General features: G+C 39.2%; 2 protein-coding genes across 4 annotated transcripts; one reads left to right on the top strand and one right to left on the bottom strand.

Moving 5' to 3' along the window:
* Positions 1-5343: 5343 nt before the first annotated feature.
* On the top strand, positions 5344-13710 carry LOC104450522 (beta-galactosidase 16-like). The gene is made up of 19 exons (XM_039314833.1): positions 5344-5466; positions 7092-7187; positions 7267-7379; positions 7567-7633; positions 7813-7905; positions 7996-8139; positions 8459-8553; positions 8871-8976; positions 9189-9273; positions 9349-9467; positions 9559-9725; positions 9969-10145; positions 10253-10344; positions 11478-11587; positions 11872-11964; positions 12430-12537; positions 12690-12835; positions 13057-13182; positions 13345-13710. The coding sequence occupies exons 1-18, from the start codon at positions 5347-5349 to the stop codon at positions 13175-13177; spliced, it is 2052 nt and encodes a 683-aa protein (XP_039170767.1). The 5' UTR covers positions 5344-5346; the 3' UTR covers positions 13178-13182; positions 13345-13710.
* LOC104450523 (N-glycosylase/DNA lyase OGG1) lies at positions 7445-16962 on the bottom strand. 3 transcript variants are annotated; one of them, XM_039314831.1, is made up of 5 exons: positions 16120-16962; positions 15290-15500; positions 10270-14670; positions 8032-8153; positions 7445-7705 (listed from the first exon to the last, which is right to left on the bottom strand). In XM_039314831.1, the coding sequence occupies exons 1-3, from the start codon at positions 16911-16913 to the stop codon at positions 14461-14463; spliced, it is 1215 nt and encodes a 404-aa protein (XP_039170765.1). In that variant the 5' UTR covers positions 16914-16962; the 3' UTR covers positions 7445-7705; positions 8032-8153; positions 10270-14460. The 3 variants fall into 3 exon arrangements, with proteins under 3 accessions (XP_039170765.1, XP_039170766.1, XP_010063414.2); XM_039314832.1 differs by having other exon boundaries at positions 7445-7710; XM_010065112.3 differs by having other exon boundaries at positions 7445-8153.
* Between the last annotated feature and the right edge of the window lie 201 nt (positions 16963-17163).

Below are 17163 nucleotides of genomic sequence, written 5' to 3' on the forward strand. Positions count from 1 at the left end.
CAAATCGACCAGAGCCTTCATGGTTAAAATAATTAAGTTTTGTTTGTTTTAAAAAAATCGAACTCCATGATTGAGATGAAAAAAAGTTGAAAAGTAGATTACTCGGCCACATTAACAATTTCGTGAAATAAAAGGGGCTAAGGGGCTGCTTAATAAACTAAGGATTTACCTTTCACAATAGCTAAATATTAAGGCCGTGTTTAGTGGATTGGATAAAACTCTGGATAGGAAAATTTTTATTCTATCCAGTGTTTCTATTCAGTGATTGGAGTGATGCGAAATCCAAATATGACCGGATGTAGCTCTGATATAGTCCAGATAAAATAATCTCATCTAGGGTAGGATATACCCAGATTTTTTAAAGAATGATAGACCCGGATAGAATATGTGAAATTTGAGGGGGAAAAAAAAAATTCTCTCTTCCTCCCTTCTCCCTTCATTGCGACGGTTCAGATCTAGCCAAAGTCGTGGCAGCCTTGGGAAGACGGAGCCGACCAGATCTGGTCCGTGGCGCCGCTGGTTTTGTGATCAATGAGGTGAGATCTAGAGGCAGGGTCCATGGTCAAGCCACCATCTTAGTCGTGGCGGCTCGCAGTCGTTGGCCATCCATGGTGGAGCCGCCTCTTCATGGTTGCTTGCACAGATATAGAATGAGAAAAGCAGAGATGAATAGAAAGGAACAGGCAAAAAGCTCAGGCGTCGCGCGAGAGCGTTTCAATAATCTCTACAAAAACTGCCCCCATCCCCTTCATTTCTCCAAATCCCATCCCGTGCTCTCTCTTCTCTGTTCAACACACGCTAAAGACCCCAAATTTGACAATGTCATCCTTAAATGATCAACCCAGTGACTTGAAATTTCCGGCAAAGTGCAAAGCTGGGTTTTTTCTCGAGTTCATCTATTCACTGAAGATCCACACGATTGTCTATCTCCAGTAAAGAGGTATTCAGTTCGCTTCACTTTCCAGCAATTTTTCTGCCTTTTTTTAGAGTACTATCTTCTCTGTGGAAAGCTGAGTTGAGCGCTTACGGCCTCCTCCTTTGCTTCACGAGGAAGAGAGTTGTTTTATTTCCCTGGTTTATTTTTAGTTTTAATTCTGCAAATAAACTATTTATTTGAATAATATTTATTTGAATCTATGTTATATGCGAATGTCAGCAAACATTGGATTGGATATTTAAAATCCTATCCCATCCTTATCCCATCCGGCATTATCTTATCTAGCAAAAATGTCCAAATGACCAAACGCAACCTAAGATATTAAGGACATAATTGGAAGAAAATAGAAGTTTATTAATGAAAAGCGAAGATATTTTCGCTAGAGATAAGAGAATCTTGTTATTTAAAAAAATCAAATGAACGCCCATAATTAATACAAATAAGAGTTGACAACACAAAACTTGTCGGTACTTAATAGATAAAAGTTGGTAATTTCTAAAAAAGAGTTGGTTAAATTTAATTGGTTGGCAAAGAAAAATAAGAAGTTGGCGTGATTAATTAAAAAAAATATGTTAGCAAGCAACTCAAAAGGGACTTAACAAATCGAATCAGTTGGTAATATAATTGAAGAGAAAACTATATCATACAAATTCACGTAACGATTTATAAAATAAGGTGTTTGTAAATGAGGCAAATGAAAATTGAAAAAACGATAATAAAAGTAGATAAACTAGGAAATTGAAATGGAAGGTAACTCAAAGGGCAGTAGATAATTCGTAACTAATTGTTAAATTAATTGGAACAGTTGGCACGGTAATCAAATAAAGATCAGTAAACTCATGTAGGGATTGGTAAATTTAAGGCCTTAAAAGAACAATAATTAATGTTAGCAAAAAGATAAGAAAAGTCGATAGTTTGTAAACTTTAAAAAAAAGACTTAGTTATTTCATAAAAGTTGTATTCATAAGTTACCACGAGTTACAAAAAAAAATTAGGTGATCGACAACTTTATACCAACGATTTTTTCATACTAACCAACTTTTTCAAAGAGGTATCAAGTTCTGGCTCCATTTTGCCATTTTCAATGGAGACATAAAAAGGGCACAGTTGATATTATTATTACGGAAAATCATAGTCAACTCTCAAATCGCATTTATCAAAAAGAAAACCCACCGATAGATACTAGTCTATACACCTACTCCAAGATGCTTGAATGAAAAATTTACAAATGTCTAGGTCACAACCAAACCATCACCATCACCAAGGGAAAAGTACCAAAAAAATTATAAATTTATTGTATTAATACCAATTTAGCCATAAACTTTTTAATTGGATCAATTTAGTCTTAAATCTTTTTATATTTGTATCAATTCAATTTATCAAAAAAAAAAATATCAGGTCAATTTGGCCGACCAGCACTGACGTGAATGCTGGCCGTTCGACCAATGCTAACATGACAAATTTTTAATTTTTTTTTTTTTAATTTTTCCTTTTTCTTTTTCCCTCTTCTTCATCCTTGGATCCCTATAGTGGCCGATGAGTCTCCGGCGAGGAGGCTTCATCTAAGGCTGAGTCTCGTCCCCTAGCCTAGGTGAGGCTGGTAAGGGCTACAACCCTCATCGGCACTGTGAGGATCCAAGGAGGAAGAAGACCAAAAATAAAATAAAAGAAAATAATAATACAATAATAAAAAAAATAAAAAAAATTTATTTAAAAATTGACACATCAACGTTGGTCAGACGGCCATCATTGGTTGGCATCCACGTCAACGTTAGTCGATCAAAATTGATCAGATGAACTTAATTGATATCAATGTGAAAAGATTTAGGATTTAATCAATTCTATTAAAAAATATATAATTGAATTGGTAATACCGCAATGGGTTTAGGATTTTTCTAATACTTTTCCCCATCACCTAGCACGAACTTCTTCCTCCTCATCGTGCCGCCAACTCCAACGCCAATCGCCTCAATCAGTAGCCACCGTCGCATCCAAACAATTGACCAATCCCCACCAAAATTCGATTCTCACAAGCAACCCCTCTTGCAATTAATCATTCACTATGCCATGCCAATCCTTTGTTACACAAATATTAAGTATCCATTCAAATCGACCAATTAAAGTCGCCCCTAAAAGATATACATACAATATCTAACAAAGTTCAGCAAATGCATTATCTAAATTACAGCGAGCTCCGTTTTCACTAATTGACGATGAAAGTGTCCGTGGAAAAAAAAGAGAAGGCATCCCACGACTCTTGCGAAGCTGACCAAGAACAATCAGTACAAAAATAGAAGGGACTCTTCGAATGTCATCGGATTCGGATCTCTTCAAACGGAACACCATGATAAGGTCACATTACAATATCCATATCATAGCATTCGTTCTCAATTTATTTCGTTTGTTTTGTAACGAGTTCATTAAACAAGTGAGGGTTGACGTAGAAACAAAGCTAGACCAGGCCCTAATGCACATGCAAATCCAGTCAACGACAGAGACAATCGAGTCAACGTTTTGTGTGCGCGGGAGTGTGTTTCGCAAAACAAGCAACTTTTCAAGGCGTGTCATGAGATCTGCTGCACGCAAGGCAAGCTCATTAAATTCTGCAGATCCCCTGCAACTTTTGTAAGGTTTCTGACCCACCGTGCAAGATCTCTCGTTCATGTCGTATTTTTCATTCCACTTGAAATAATCCCACGTTGAACTTAATATTCGTATCAATTCTCACGAGCTGTACAGCCGGATGAGCATGTACTACAGTACACATCACTGAAAACTTGGCTTTTGCACGAAGTATTCCTGACAAACGATGTTCCCACAATCATTTCTTCCTTGTTTTTCCGTCTTTCGGTCGGCATTGTTTTTCGCTTTGCTTCGGGGACAGCTTGATCAAGCGTTCGGCCCAAAGGAGCCATCATGTCTTCTAGCTTTTGTTCTCTTATTTTCGTCACTACCATGTTCGTATAGCTAGCATAACGTAAGATTGCATTGTTATGCCGGTCTTTTTACTTAATTTGTAGTCCACTAAAAATTAGGACAAGAAGAACGAGGCAGGGAGGTGACAAATTTGGGAAAATACAGTAATTCATGGTCCTCAAATTTGATTATTTTAAGGGTTTTCAATACATTCCAAATGATGGAGAACTTACTCCTCAATCTTTAGTATCTGCATGATTATGTATCTGTGCCTCATATACATACCAAATTAATGAGTGGCGAACTTTTGATAACCTCACATTTATTGGACATGGAACATATATAACCCCTAGTTAAATTGCATATCTGTTTGCAGTATTGATAAGGCCGTAACGTTAGGATTATCGGTTATTACAAACAACCTTATGGAATCATAATAGCTATTAATACGTCAAATGAAACACGATTTGGATCCATAAAATTGAAGTAAGGTAATCAATTTGATGTAATATGTGATACGTGTAATGTCATTACCAAAACAACGAGATCACACGAGACATGTTTTCCACCTATGGTGCGAAGCTCACGATGCATGAACACACAAGAGGATACGTTTCCTTTTCTCTAAAAGAAAAAGGAAAGATGGGAAAAACAGGGAAAATTTAATTTTTTTAAATGCAAAAATCGCCCATGTCAATGATTTCCGGCCAATTGTGGTTGGAAAGACTATAGTGGCAAATCATCAAAGACTTTTAGGACTAAATTGGTAAAATTAAAAAGTTTAGGATTGAATAAATTTAAGACTTGTTTAGTAAGCCCCGACACGCCAATTTCAAACAGTGTCGAATTTTACGGACTGCTCATACCGTGCAATTAAAAGAAAAATCTGCTGATCCGATACCATGAGAGCAGAAGAGTCGCGACTTTCCAAAATGGGGACACTACAAGAGGCAGTTAATCGGTACACAAAGGTAAGTATGACCGAGATTGATCTCAAGGTGATGAATCCAACCTGTAGATATAAGGCGGGCTTATGCAGGCGACATTGTTTCCCAGGCAGGCCATGCATTGCTTCTCTCTCTCTCTCTCTCTCTCTCTCTCTGTGGTCACAGCTGTGTCTACCTTATTTAATTACCATAATAAAAGCGATATCAATAATAAACCTTGTTCTTACAGTCATGCTACTTGCAGACTTACTGCCGGTTGTGATACTGCGTCTTCCTCATATAGAAATTTGCTCTATGAGTCAACCTTCTAACAATAAATACATTGCGTGCAATGCGGAGCGTCTCCATCCACTCTCTCCTGCTACTTACATATATAAGCAGGTCTCAGGGTTGGGCATGCATCCAGTCTGTCAAGCTGCACTACTTAGCGCTCAGCATTAGCTGTTCTCGCCTTTCGGGCTCTGTTTCGGGACAGAGGTGTAGTCGTCGGAGAAGATGGAAGGAAAAGACTGTTCCATGTTGCTCTGGTGGTTGGCGCTGGTGTTGATGGCGGTGGTCGTGGCGAGCGGAAGGAATGTGACGTATGATGGGAGGTCACTGATCGTCGACGGTCAGCACAAGATCCTCTTCTCCGGTTCGATTCACTATCCTCGTAGCACTCCAGAGGTATGTAACGAGGGCTTCCCGTTGTTTTATTCAGTCTTGTTTTGATTATGTTCTCGGGAGTTTTATGGATTCGATGATATTGTTTTTTTTTTTCTGGATTTTGATATAAAATAAATGGGAGGAAAAGAGCGAGGAGGAGAGCCACTCTTGAGTAATCAATAAACTTCTTTAACTTCGTCGGGGGAAAAAAAGGCTTCTATAACTTTGGTTAGTAGGAGAAACTACGAAACGAGAATGCAGTGGGGAGGTGATTTTAGGGTCGTAACCTACCTTGTTCGGACCGAACTTGAAACCTATCTTGTGCCTTGGAACCCCTATACCATCTACCTGGCCGCACGGCGTGTTTCCACTTTCTTTGGAACACCAAACCCGGAACACACTCTATTTTCTTTCTTAAACCACTTATCCAAACGACGAGATTATATGCTAAACAAGAGATTCACTGAGCTTCAGATTCGTGAGCATGAGACTGCGATGGAGATAACACAACAATCAACGAGGCAAAAGGCCCATTGTTTTCTCTCTTTTTCTCGTTCCTCGTCAACAAAACATCCCGCAATGTACCCTAGGGATGCCAAGAATCTCATTTTTGGTTTTTTCTCTTTGTTTAGCGATATGCTCTTGTCCTTGACAGGAGAGAAAAATAAAGTCTCATGGAATTACTTAGCTAGTTAAGGAGCTATATTAGGCCCAATTGTTTTATATTAGAAAAAATGTTAGAAAAGTCATAAATCTATCGATGCAAATTCAGACCTAAACCTGCCTTTTACCTTATGCAAATTTAGTCCTTTCAGCTAATTTTAGCTTAGCACAAACCGACCTACATGATCACTTACGAGATAACAACAATTTTAAATAATATTTTATCAACTTTTTTCATTCTTTTTTTTTTTTATCTTTTCCCCTCCCTCTCTCTATTGTTGTTTGATCCTTGATCGACCACCAGCCATGGTCGGGCTGGGCAAAGTTTGCCCTCACCGAATGATTCCTTTGCTCGAGCAATGCCCAACAAGGCTGCTCGAGGGTCAACCTCATCAGATTTGGATAGCGGAGGCTAGGCCCGGCAAGGTTCAGCCTCACCCAAGCCAAATCTGGCAAGGTCAACTCTTGCCGGGCCTCACCTTCACTGAGGCAACATAAGGGTCGGCCTTGCTCAATTTGACAAGAAGAGCCCTTGCCGGGGCTCGCCCTCTCCCAGGCAAAAGCCAATCACAGGCCATGCCTATGACTAGTCACCAACAAAAAGAAAAGGAAAAAAAGAAGCCAAAAGGAAAAAATTTAAAATATTAAAAATATTAAAATATTATTAAATTTTATCGATGACTTTGTTAAAGATGACTTTGTTACATAGCCCAGTCGGCATCTAGGTAATTAGTCGATAGGATTAAATTGGCACCAATAAAAAGTTGACTAAATTGATATTAATGCAATAGATTTTGGACTTTTTTGACACTTTTTCCTATTTTATATTCGAGTTCTTATATAAGCAAAATGATTTTACGGATCAAAGCTGGAAACGGATAGGAGTTAAGCATAATTATGCAAAAAGCATGCACTTCAAGTTGTGTAAAGGATCAAGGGAAATTACAATTATACTAATTAGAAAGTTCGACAAAATCATACAGATGTGGCCATCTCTGATAGCCAAGGCCAAGCAAGGAGGGATTGATGTCATACAAACTTATGTATTCTGGAATCAGCATGAGCCCCATCAAGGACAGGTTAAGAGGACTATCTCTGCCTTTCTACTATGGACTTGATTCATTTTAGACTGAAGCTACTTAACATGTGTTCTTGCAGTATGACTTTAGTGGGAACAAGGACATAGTGAGGTTCATGAAGGAAGTCCAAGCACAGAGACTCTATGCATGCCTAAGGATTGGTCCATACATAGAGAGTGAATGGACTTATGGGTACCCACAATGAAAATTACCATCTTGCACTAACCTCTAAACAAAGTATAAACTCAGCATGAAACTAATTGAAACTACCGACCAAATCTTCTTGCATGGAGTCAACATGAAATCACTCCATCCATTTAGTCTATTCATGATTCTTTATTGAACGACTTGTATCACACCATGCAATTGTCATTTGCAGGGGTCTACCATACTGGCTACATGATATTCCGGGCATAGTATACCGGTCAGACAATGAACCATTCAAGGTGAAGTAAATTGAAATCTCTAAGTGAAACTTGCTTCCAGATCACCCATTTATTGCATCTTGACATTGCTGGCTGCACTTAAATAAACCACCACATGCATATAAGTGACTGACATTATGGAAGCAGGGCCACATATTCCGCAATCGCTAAAGAGTTGTGCTCTTTTTACCACATGGCAGTTTCAAATGCAGAAGTTCACAACAATGATAGTCAACATGATGGAAGCGGAGAAGTTATATGCATCGCAAGGAGGGCCAATCATACTATCACAGGTTATGCCTTCGCTAAAAAGCTTTTCATCCGCTAGAGAGCCATAGTGCTGTGCTATTTTCATCACCTAAATGTGATCCTATGAAATGCAGATTGAGAATGAGTATAAAACAGTGGAAGCAGCGTACCATGAGAATGGGCCGCCTTATGTACGTTGGGCAGCTCAAATGGCAGTGGGACTCCAAACAGGCGTGCCCTGGGTGATGTGCAAGCAAGATGATGCACCCGACCCCGTAGTTAGTTTCCTTCTCTGTTTACCCTCACAAAACAATGCAATGAACCATGCATGTGAAATGCAAATACATTATAGTCAAGAATCATAGCCTGATATGGAATAAGGATTCATACAGGCAAGTTCAAATTACTCAAAATTCACATTTTTTTTTTTTTAAATTCACTCTTGAATAACTTTGATAAGGATGATTAAGACTGATAATTGCAGCCTTATGAGCTCCAACAGTTATGGATAGACCTTAATATCCTCAGTTATGCTCTTTGTCTCTTTAAATCCATTACTACATTATCCAATAAAGAATCATTCGATCCAATTTACAGATCAATGCATGCAATGGAATGCGATGTGGAGAAACATTTGCAGGACCCAACTCACCAAATAAGCCGTCAATATGGACAGAGAACTGGACAAGTCGGTAAGTTTTATCAAGTACTCGCACATCTAAAATCTTCTGGCATGCAAAATCTAAACAAACTCCTAGGCTTAGCACAAAACAAATAACAAAAGGCATAGCCAGCCAAGAAAAGAGAAACCAATGGATTACCAAGTAAAATCCTCTTGTAAACCCAGAATGGAAAGATACCAAGTATTAGCTGACTTTGTGCGGCAGCACTATAATTATTGGCAATCAGGAAACCATATTATTCTCGAATCAACAACCTTCAAGGTTTTCATCTCGAATATCATGCGCTACTATTTTTTACAACTGACTATGTATGTTACACTCTACAGCTACCTAGTTTTCGGGGAAGACCAGCGTACCAGATCAGTTGAAGACATCGCATTTCATGTTGCACTATTCATAGCAAAGAAAGGGAGTTATGTCAACTATTACATGGTACGCCACTCATTTCACAGAATCATCATTCCATTTCTCTTTTCTCCATGTATCACTCCAAAAACAGTAGTCACAACGAGACTACTTGGAAGAAACAATAATTACTTTACCAATGAGAAGAAAACATAAGGTTTTAATCAATGCATTTACATTTGGACACATGCAGAAAAAGATAGTTTTACCTCCTTCACAGAAATACACTTTTATTTCAGTATCATGGAGGGACAAATTTTGGACGAACAGCTTCTGCATTCGTGACAACAAGTTATTATGATCAAGCTCCTCTTGATGAATATGGTATGTGTATATGTACCACATATTGGCATAAGAGCTGTATGAGCTTCATACTCTATATTGCATGCTTCAATCTAGGTTTGATGAGGCAACCGCAGTGGGGTCATCTCACGGAGTTACATGGCACAATAAAGTCATGCTCAAAGGCTTTACTCTATGGAACCCCAGTTGATACTAGTTTAGGTCCACTTCAACAAGTACGCACATCATCAGTGATCATGCAGTTTAATTCCATGCTTGGAGTAGCCATTGGCTTTCTCAAAAGTTCCTCTGCTTTGACTTATTCAGGCCATTGTCTTCAGAGGATCACAAGGAATATGTGCAGCATTTCTGATAAACAATGACACAAGAAGTACAAGAATCCTCTTTCAAAATATTCCATTTGTATTGCCTCCAAAGTCAATTAGTATTCTGCCAGACTGCAAGACAGCATTTTTAACACAGCAGAGGTATGAGTTCAACAGAGTTTGGAGGACTTCTAATGGCAAAAAACATGTTTAGTTATTGTGCAAAAGGAATATTTAACTTTCAATCGTCTCCTTAATTGAAAACTTTAGATCATTGGTAGGTCCATATTAGAACTCAAGATACATGAAAGTTGATACCGTTTGTACTTTGTACTACATCTGGTCAACGACCTGGATTTTGATGTTCCTTGAAGCACTTATTAATGCTGACTATCACTTTGAACAGACAAGCACAAAAGTTAGTACAAGAACAATGACAATCAACCAGAAGCTTGATTCCAGTGACAAATGGCAAGAGTACCAAGAAGAAATAATTTCGTTTGACATGACTTCCTTCAGAGCAAACACTTTGTTGGATCACATGAACATAACTAAGGATGCATCCGACTATGTTTGGTACACATTCAGGTGAAGCACGATCAAAGCACTTACCATCATCAGGTTCCAAACTTTTTAAACATGAGATAATATAGATTTCAACCAAGACCTTTTTTGTTTCACATTGGTCAATGCAGGGTTCAGCAAGACTCACCAAATGCTGAAGCTGAACTGGATGTGTTCTCCCAAGGGCATGCATTACATGTATTTTTGAATGGAGAATATGCAGGCAAGCCTCCTTATTCCCTTCATAGTTTTACCATTACCTGAGATTATAAAAGCACTTGAATAGGATGTTTTCTGTCCTGGGCACACATTACGTCAGTGTTTCTCAGTCATACCAACCCCCCAAGCCCCAAGGAGGCACCCCTTAGGCAGAGTAGGTGAAAAGAGGAAGAAAGAGAAACAACACATAAAACATACAAACTTAAAGAAAGAAATCAAATTCAAGAACATTTTTCTTTCTTGAGAGGACATTCCATGTGGGGGGACATTCTATCTTTGATCTAAAATGATCCAAAAACACTAATAAATGGCAAGTTGGAGGACATTCTATCTTTGACCTCTCCAGGTGAAATGTCATTCCTTGGTTCAGTTTGGAGTATGATCTCTCAAGTTCCTACTCCAATGCTAGAAATCTACATTTACAATTAATTCTCCCAAAATGCATATTACAAAATAGTGATCAAAGCCAACCTCAGTGCACACTGGTCCAACCCAAGTACTTCTTTGAGGCCCCAATATGAACCCTGTAAATGTGATTGGCTCGATTTATCGGATTAAGACCAGGCAAGTGTTTTTTTTGAAACTGCTGAAGAGAAAATATAGCTGGAGGTCCAGAATGTCAGATTTTTGTCAAACTGAAATATAGTTGTTTAAAACTGTTGAAAAATGGACACTCCCCCATGGATTACCACTTCCAGCAATTTATTCACTCAACAAAAGTTGTTTAACACAACACTTAGTGAAGCAGCACTGCTCGTGGCAAGTACTACGTGATACATGTAGGGAGAAACATTTTAGATAGAACTTGTGACTGATATCACCTGGTGATCACATCCATGGACTCTAATGTGTTCATAACAAAGAGAATATCAGCAAATCTATGGAGAAATTAATAGCTAAATAATGAGCTACTATTTAGTACCAAAAGTAGAAATAGAGAGTGTCCAGTTAAATAATGGATCATACCGTGTCCAGTTAAATAATGGATCATACCAAGATCTGGTAAAGCAGCCCTTTTCCAATGGCATGCAAGACCATTATTCAATGATGCTCAATGATTTAATGTTAAATTATGGATGCATGGTTTATTTGCAACCATCATATGCACGTGACCTTTTTATGCATTTTCCGTACCAGGATCTGCTCATGGAAGTCACGACAATTCAACATTCAGTCTGCAGCAATCAGTTTTCTTCAATAAGGGGATAAACTATATATCCCTGCTTAGCGTCACAGTAGGATTTCCGGTAATATTCAAAATCATTTCTCATCCTACTGTATTCAAACTTCCAAAGTTTGCTTTAGTATTTAAAGTTTTAGGATCTAGATGACAAATATGACTATCACTTCAATTTATGTCACACGTAGTTTCCTTGGGCAATACTATCTATTATATGAACTTCTAACTTAAATCACTCCACTGAAAGTTGCTCCCTGTCATGTTAACAACTCTTTGTTCTTTGTCATGTTTATTTTGCTTTATCGAGATAAAAGACAAGCTATGACATCCTCAGTACGTTTGGATGTTAAGAATTCAGGGGCACATCTTGAGCGGAGAATTGCTGGACCACGTAGATTAAAGATCAACAGGGTGGACTTTACAAACTATGCATGGGGCTACCAGGTATTCTTCTACACAGAAGAAATATGCTTCTCTCAATCCATAAGGTGATGCATGATATAGTGAACACTTTCATGTCATAAAAGTTATGATCTCCTCAGAAAGCAAATGCAGTGCATGCAATATGTACAATTTGCTCATTTTTCCCTAGCCCACTAGAAAAATGACTCTGCACAAAGTGACTATTTTGTCTTTTTTATGATCATTTTTTGTTTTTCAATGTCTAACCAAGCTGATGTCTCTGTGACATAAAACTTCACCTTTCATGACTCTAAATTTGACTCATAGAAACCTCTTTCTTAGCAGTACTTCACTACATTGTTGCTTCAAAAGCAATTTCATGAAAGAATTAACTGAAAATGATGCATAAAAAGATGTCTAGCATTCAATTGATCTTCTAAATACACAACGTTGAAACTTAGAAGGTTCATCACATTCTGAACTGATTCAACTGAATGAATGACAAAGGTTGGCCTCTCTGGAGAGAACAAGGGGATCTACACAGACTTTGGCTCAAGCAAAGTGCGATGGAATAAGTATGGTAGCTCAATCAGTAATCGACTCATTTGGTACAAGGTATGAACTTATCTGCCAGAAAAGAAAAGTGAGGCTTAAACTAGATCTTTACACCACATTACACTGGATTACACTGATTCAATCCCATAAGGTTTGACCGAAAGAAGAGAAAGCTAACAGGTTACAACAATCTGCCATATGGCTTTTTGCAGACAACATTCGATGCGCCAGTTGGAAATGATCCAGTGGCTTTGAACCTAAGTTCAATGGGAAAGGGTGAAGTGTATGTCAACGAGCAAAGCATTGGTCGATATTGGGTTTCATTTCACACTGACTCTGGGGTTCCTTCACAAATATGGTATCTTATTTGCTCAGAGATCTGGGTTTGGGATTAGTTGGTTACTGGCACCTCCATAAAACATTCACCTTATTCATATCTCATAACTGCTTTAAATTGTCAGACATACAAAGAAGTCAACATCCCCAATGTTATTGAACATCTCGAGTAGAAAATTCATATGAATCAATTAACAATGCTTTTTGATGATAAAGAATAAATAATGAAGATTTTCTTCTCAGGTACCACATTCCTCGATCTTTCCTCAAACCAAAAGGCAACCTGTTAGTCATACTAGAAGAAGAAAGTGGAAACCCCCTCGGGATTACAATAGACACCATTCAGGCAACAGAGCAACAATAGAAAAGGTTAGTGATTCCTGAATTTTTTAGATTACATTTTACTTAGACCATAATTTTAGGAACCATCCATGATGCAGAATCACTACAAGAAGAGCCTCAAAATTGAATCATAGCATGCTACTTTTTCACTTTGTTAACACCGACAATTGTATTTTACATTATCTGTAGGCCTGCAGAGAGCACCATCAGTAAAGCAGTAAGGATATGCTGGTGGATGATCAAATTAGTCATAACAATGGATAACAATTCCTACGGCATCTTCCCCCTTCCACTGAGCTGTTCAACTGTAGATAAATGCTTTTAAAATTCTCTACTGTCCTTAGTCTGTTTCAAATTATTGAGTTGTCACTATACTCAGATTGCATGACAATTCTTTGTCTAAATTTGGATAGCAAAAATCAATACGTGGTCAATTCAATCTCAACATCTTCACAATCAAACAAAGTTTGCAAATGGAGAACTATCTACATATTTCAATCAAGCAGCCATGATTAAGGCCAGAGAATCAAACACACGTCATCTTGGACAGATTCAGCAGAAATTCAGGTTGCAGGGATAAAATTGCTTCAACAGTATTCTAGGAGAAGTAATTGTGTGGCTACGCACAATAACAAAAGTTTGCACTAAAAGGTGTTACATAAAGATATTGAGCAACTCTCTTACCAATGTCTAACCAAACAAAAAATACAAAGCATCACAAAAGAATCATGTAACATGAAAAAGAGCATAATGTTTGCACTAAAAGGTGTTACATAAAGATATTGCAATTCCTTTACCAATGTCTAACCCAGCTAAAAGTACAAAGCATCACAAAAGAATCATGTAAGATGAAAAAGAGCATATGTGCCTCAATTATGTAATCATCTGGTCACAAGGACCATAAATTTTGACACTGAACTTATCCAAGTTACATGCCTAGCACCATGAAGGGGGCCAGGGATTCACAAAGCATCAGATGGATATATCATCTGAATACAAGAATAGAAAGTCGCTTACTCATGAATCCAGGACAGAATCCGCATGTGCATGCACCAGATGTTCAACCAAGCAGTGACAACTGAGAGCAAAGTCTGTCGGAGAGCATTCAGCACCCACACTTCCACTGGGTTTTCTTGCAGACTTCAAAGCCGAAAGTGTGCATTTGCCTCTGACCCTGCATAGCCATTCTTCATTCGACAAATTGGCAAGCAGAGTAATTATCATGGCCAAACCTACTTTGGGACACAGCCCAATAAAACGTCCTTTTCTAGGAAAAGCATCACTCAGCACTACAAGCTTCTTTATCTATCTTTCGACCTTTTTATCTTTCTGGATAGTGAGACAATGTGATGGTATGATGGCCTTTTGAGAAGGTAACTCAGCAATGAAAAGCATAGTCTGAGCCCAACCGGCATATTTGCCATACTTGCTCACAAAAGCCTCCGCTACTTGGCTAGAGAGCTTGGGTGTCAGTCGTGCACCAGCAAGCTCAGGTAAAAGATACCTGGTAGCAATCTTTTGAACAAACAAGAGAACATATGCAGATTAGAATTCAAAACTGGCAGAACAAAAGGCACACAGAAAACTTTCTACATTCAACGGGTTAAAAGTGCAAAGGTACATACTAATTATTTCTTTTGTAAAATGGAAAACCTACAAATAAAAGGCTACCAATGAACATGGACAAACGATGCTATTCACTTTCTTAATGTTTAGCTCTATCTGTGTGCTTAAAGTCAACTATCAACATGTTCAGCAGAATCATTTGCTTCCACACCAAAATCGCCATGTCTGGTATGGGAAATATGGGCAAACGAATGGTTACCGTAGCTTTCTAGTAAATAAAGAACAACTCTAGAACTATGTTATTTCCATGTGTGAGCATACCCATTACCCATCAAACATAATTAGGGAAGAAAGTCTGCATGAATGATGTGCAATGAACCTTTAGGGTGAAACAAAATGCAAAAATAACACTAAAGTTAACATCCCATTTTAGACATTCACAATCATGTATTAAAAGTACATATGTGGATCTACTCAATTTTTATATACAATAGCATGCACAGTTAAGTGACAATAATTCGGATAGTAATCGTTCCAATTCTGATAAATAAGAAACAAAAGAACTTACTTGCCACACATGCGTATCAACCGGAATGGCATGATGTTGATCAAGAGAGAAGAGAGCTACGCACGCTGCGACTTTAGAACCAACTCCAGGTAAAGTACAGAGAGCAGCAATAGCATCCTGTAGATCCAATCCACGCAGGGATGTAAGCCACTCCACACCTCCGCCAGGTTTTGACTGCAAAGCCTTAACAGTGCCCACAATATACTTGGCCCTGCTAAGTCACATTATCATATATTAGGGAAGCATGTAGCAAACCTACCATGAAAAGAGAAGAAGGATAAAGTTTGACATAGGTTGGCAGTCAAGGAACCAACAAAACAACAAGTAATTTACAAGATGACTTCCTTAGAGAATCAACATGATTTATGATTCTTTGAGAAGGAGAAGTTTCCTACAGCCACATTTGGCAACACATTTAAAAAAAAAAAAAAAATAGACATACTACCAACATATCTAAGAATTATTTCAACAGCTTTTTGATAATCCCTTGAATCACGTATGAGGTACTCCGCCACCAGTTTATGAACCTAGTGATCCATTCTAACAGAAAATTTCTTTGGATCCGACGAAACAACGGTATTTCCATGTCCTCTACCAATGTGCAGGACTACGCTAATAAAAACCCAATTAAAACCATATCACATGTAAGATTGGTAAACGCCAATAACCATAAGTTGGGCTGACTTATGTCAGTTAGAAATCCACCACAACAAACTGTATGCAACAGGTTTCAAAGCACATAGCTATTTTCAGAAAAAGCTCGAGAAAATTCGAATGCTACGAAGAGACTCCTACGTTTCAAGCGAGTATAAGAAGATAGAGCAATCAACCTGTAACCAAAACCAGCCTCCCTGAAATCTTTCTCAGAGACGGCCAAAAGCCGGTCTAGCGACGGGAACTCGTAGAACTCCAAACCCTCCACAGTCCCCAGATGCCTCCCCAGAGACGAAATGAAATCCACCATTTTAGTGATCCTCGCGATGTTGTTATTCGACGAACAGAGAAACTGAACCAAGCACTCCAGAGGATCCTGCCTCAGAACGCGAGCCCCGCGCAGTAGCCTCGCCAGCTCGGCGAACCTCGGATCCGAGGCCGAGAACGCCTCCCAGATCTCACCCAGCCGGATGTCGGCGTTGAGGAAATCCAGCAGCGCTGACCGAGCTCCCGCGCCGTCGGGGCGATCGCCGTGCACGCAGTACGCGACGTCGCCGTCCTCGAGGTGCTTGAGGGAGACGAGGTGAGGGCCGACCGCGCCGGTGAAGCGGAGGGGCCCGGTGCGTTTCCACCTGAAGGTCTGGCCGGTGGGGAAGGTGAGGGGCAAGGAGAGCTCGGACTCGGCGAGGTCGAGCGGGACCCACTCTGGGGTTTCGGCGGCGAGCGACTGGCCGACTGAGACGGCTTTTTCGCCGCGGCGGCGGCGGTGATGATGGAGGCGGTGGATCGTTTGAGGGGTCGGAGGAGTGGATGGCGGGGTTCGCCTCGGTCTCTTCATGGTTTGTAGGAGAGAGGAGAGTCTTGCTGGGGAGATGGGGGCTAGGGTTTGGAGTTCCTTCATTGAAGAAGCTCCATGCCTGCAACTGCGAGGGAGAAGCAAGGCAGGAGAAAGAGCGGACGACGACGTCATCGAGCTGCCATGAAGATCACCATTGTCAAATGCCAAACGGATGCCTGACGGATGCCTGGCGAAAAAATAAAAGGATTATAACTTTTTCTTTCCAAAAAGAGTCACAAAAAAGCTAAATTATGTTTATAATGCGTTTAGGAGGTTTGGTAAACCATTCCATACTCGAAAATATTTTTTTTATTCAATTTCCGAAGATAGTTTCTGAATTTGGAAGGTGTTTTGGTAGGATTATTAATTTTTTTTACAATTT

The sequence above is a fragment of the Eucalyptus grandis genome, chromosome 6 (genome assembly GCF_016545825.1).
Source record: "Eucalyptus grandis isolate ANBG69807.140 chromosome 6, ASM1654582v1, whole genome shotgun sequence".
Classification (NCBI taxonomy): domain Eukaryota; kingdom Viridiplantae; phylum Streptophyta; class Magnoliopsida; order Myrtales; family Myrtaceae; genus Eucalyptus; species Eucalyptus grandis.

What these genes read in the sequence shown, in the direction of transcription:
- LOC104450522 (XM_039314833.1), top strand. Translation starts at nt 5,347, where the DNA reads ATGGCGGTGGTCGTGGCGAGCGGAAGGAATGTGACGTATGATGGGAGG. An exon ending in ATCCTCGTAGCACTCCAGAG is followed by an intron (nt 5,467 to 7,091) that starts GTATGTAACGAG and finishes AAAATCATACAG; the next exon opens with ATGTGGCCATCTCTGATAGC. An exon ending in CAGACAATGAACCATTCAAG is followed by an intron (nt 7,634 to 7,812) that starts GTGAAGTAAATT and finishes ACCACATGGCAG; the next exon opens with TTTCAAATGCAGAAGTTCAC.
- LOC104450523 (XM_039314831.1), bottom strand. Translation starts at nt 16,913, where the DNA reads ATGACGTCGTCGTCCGCTCTTTCTCCTGCCTTGCTTCTCCCTCGCAGT. An exon ending in GAGGCTGGTTTTGGTTACAG is followed by an intron (nt 15,501 to 16,119) that starts GTTGATTGCTCT and finishes GTGACTTAGCAG; the next exon opens with GGCCAAGTATATTGTGGGCA. An exon ending in TTGATACGCATGTGTGGCAA is followed by an intron (nt 14,671 to 15,289) that starts GTAAGTTCTTTT and finishes TTTGTTCAAAAG; the next exon opens with ATTGCTACCAGGTATCTTTT.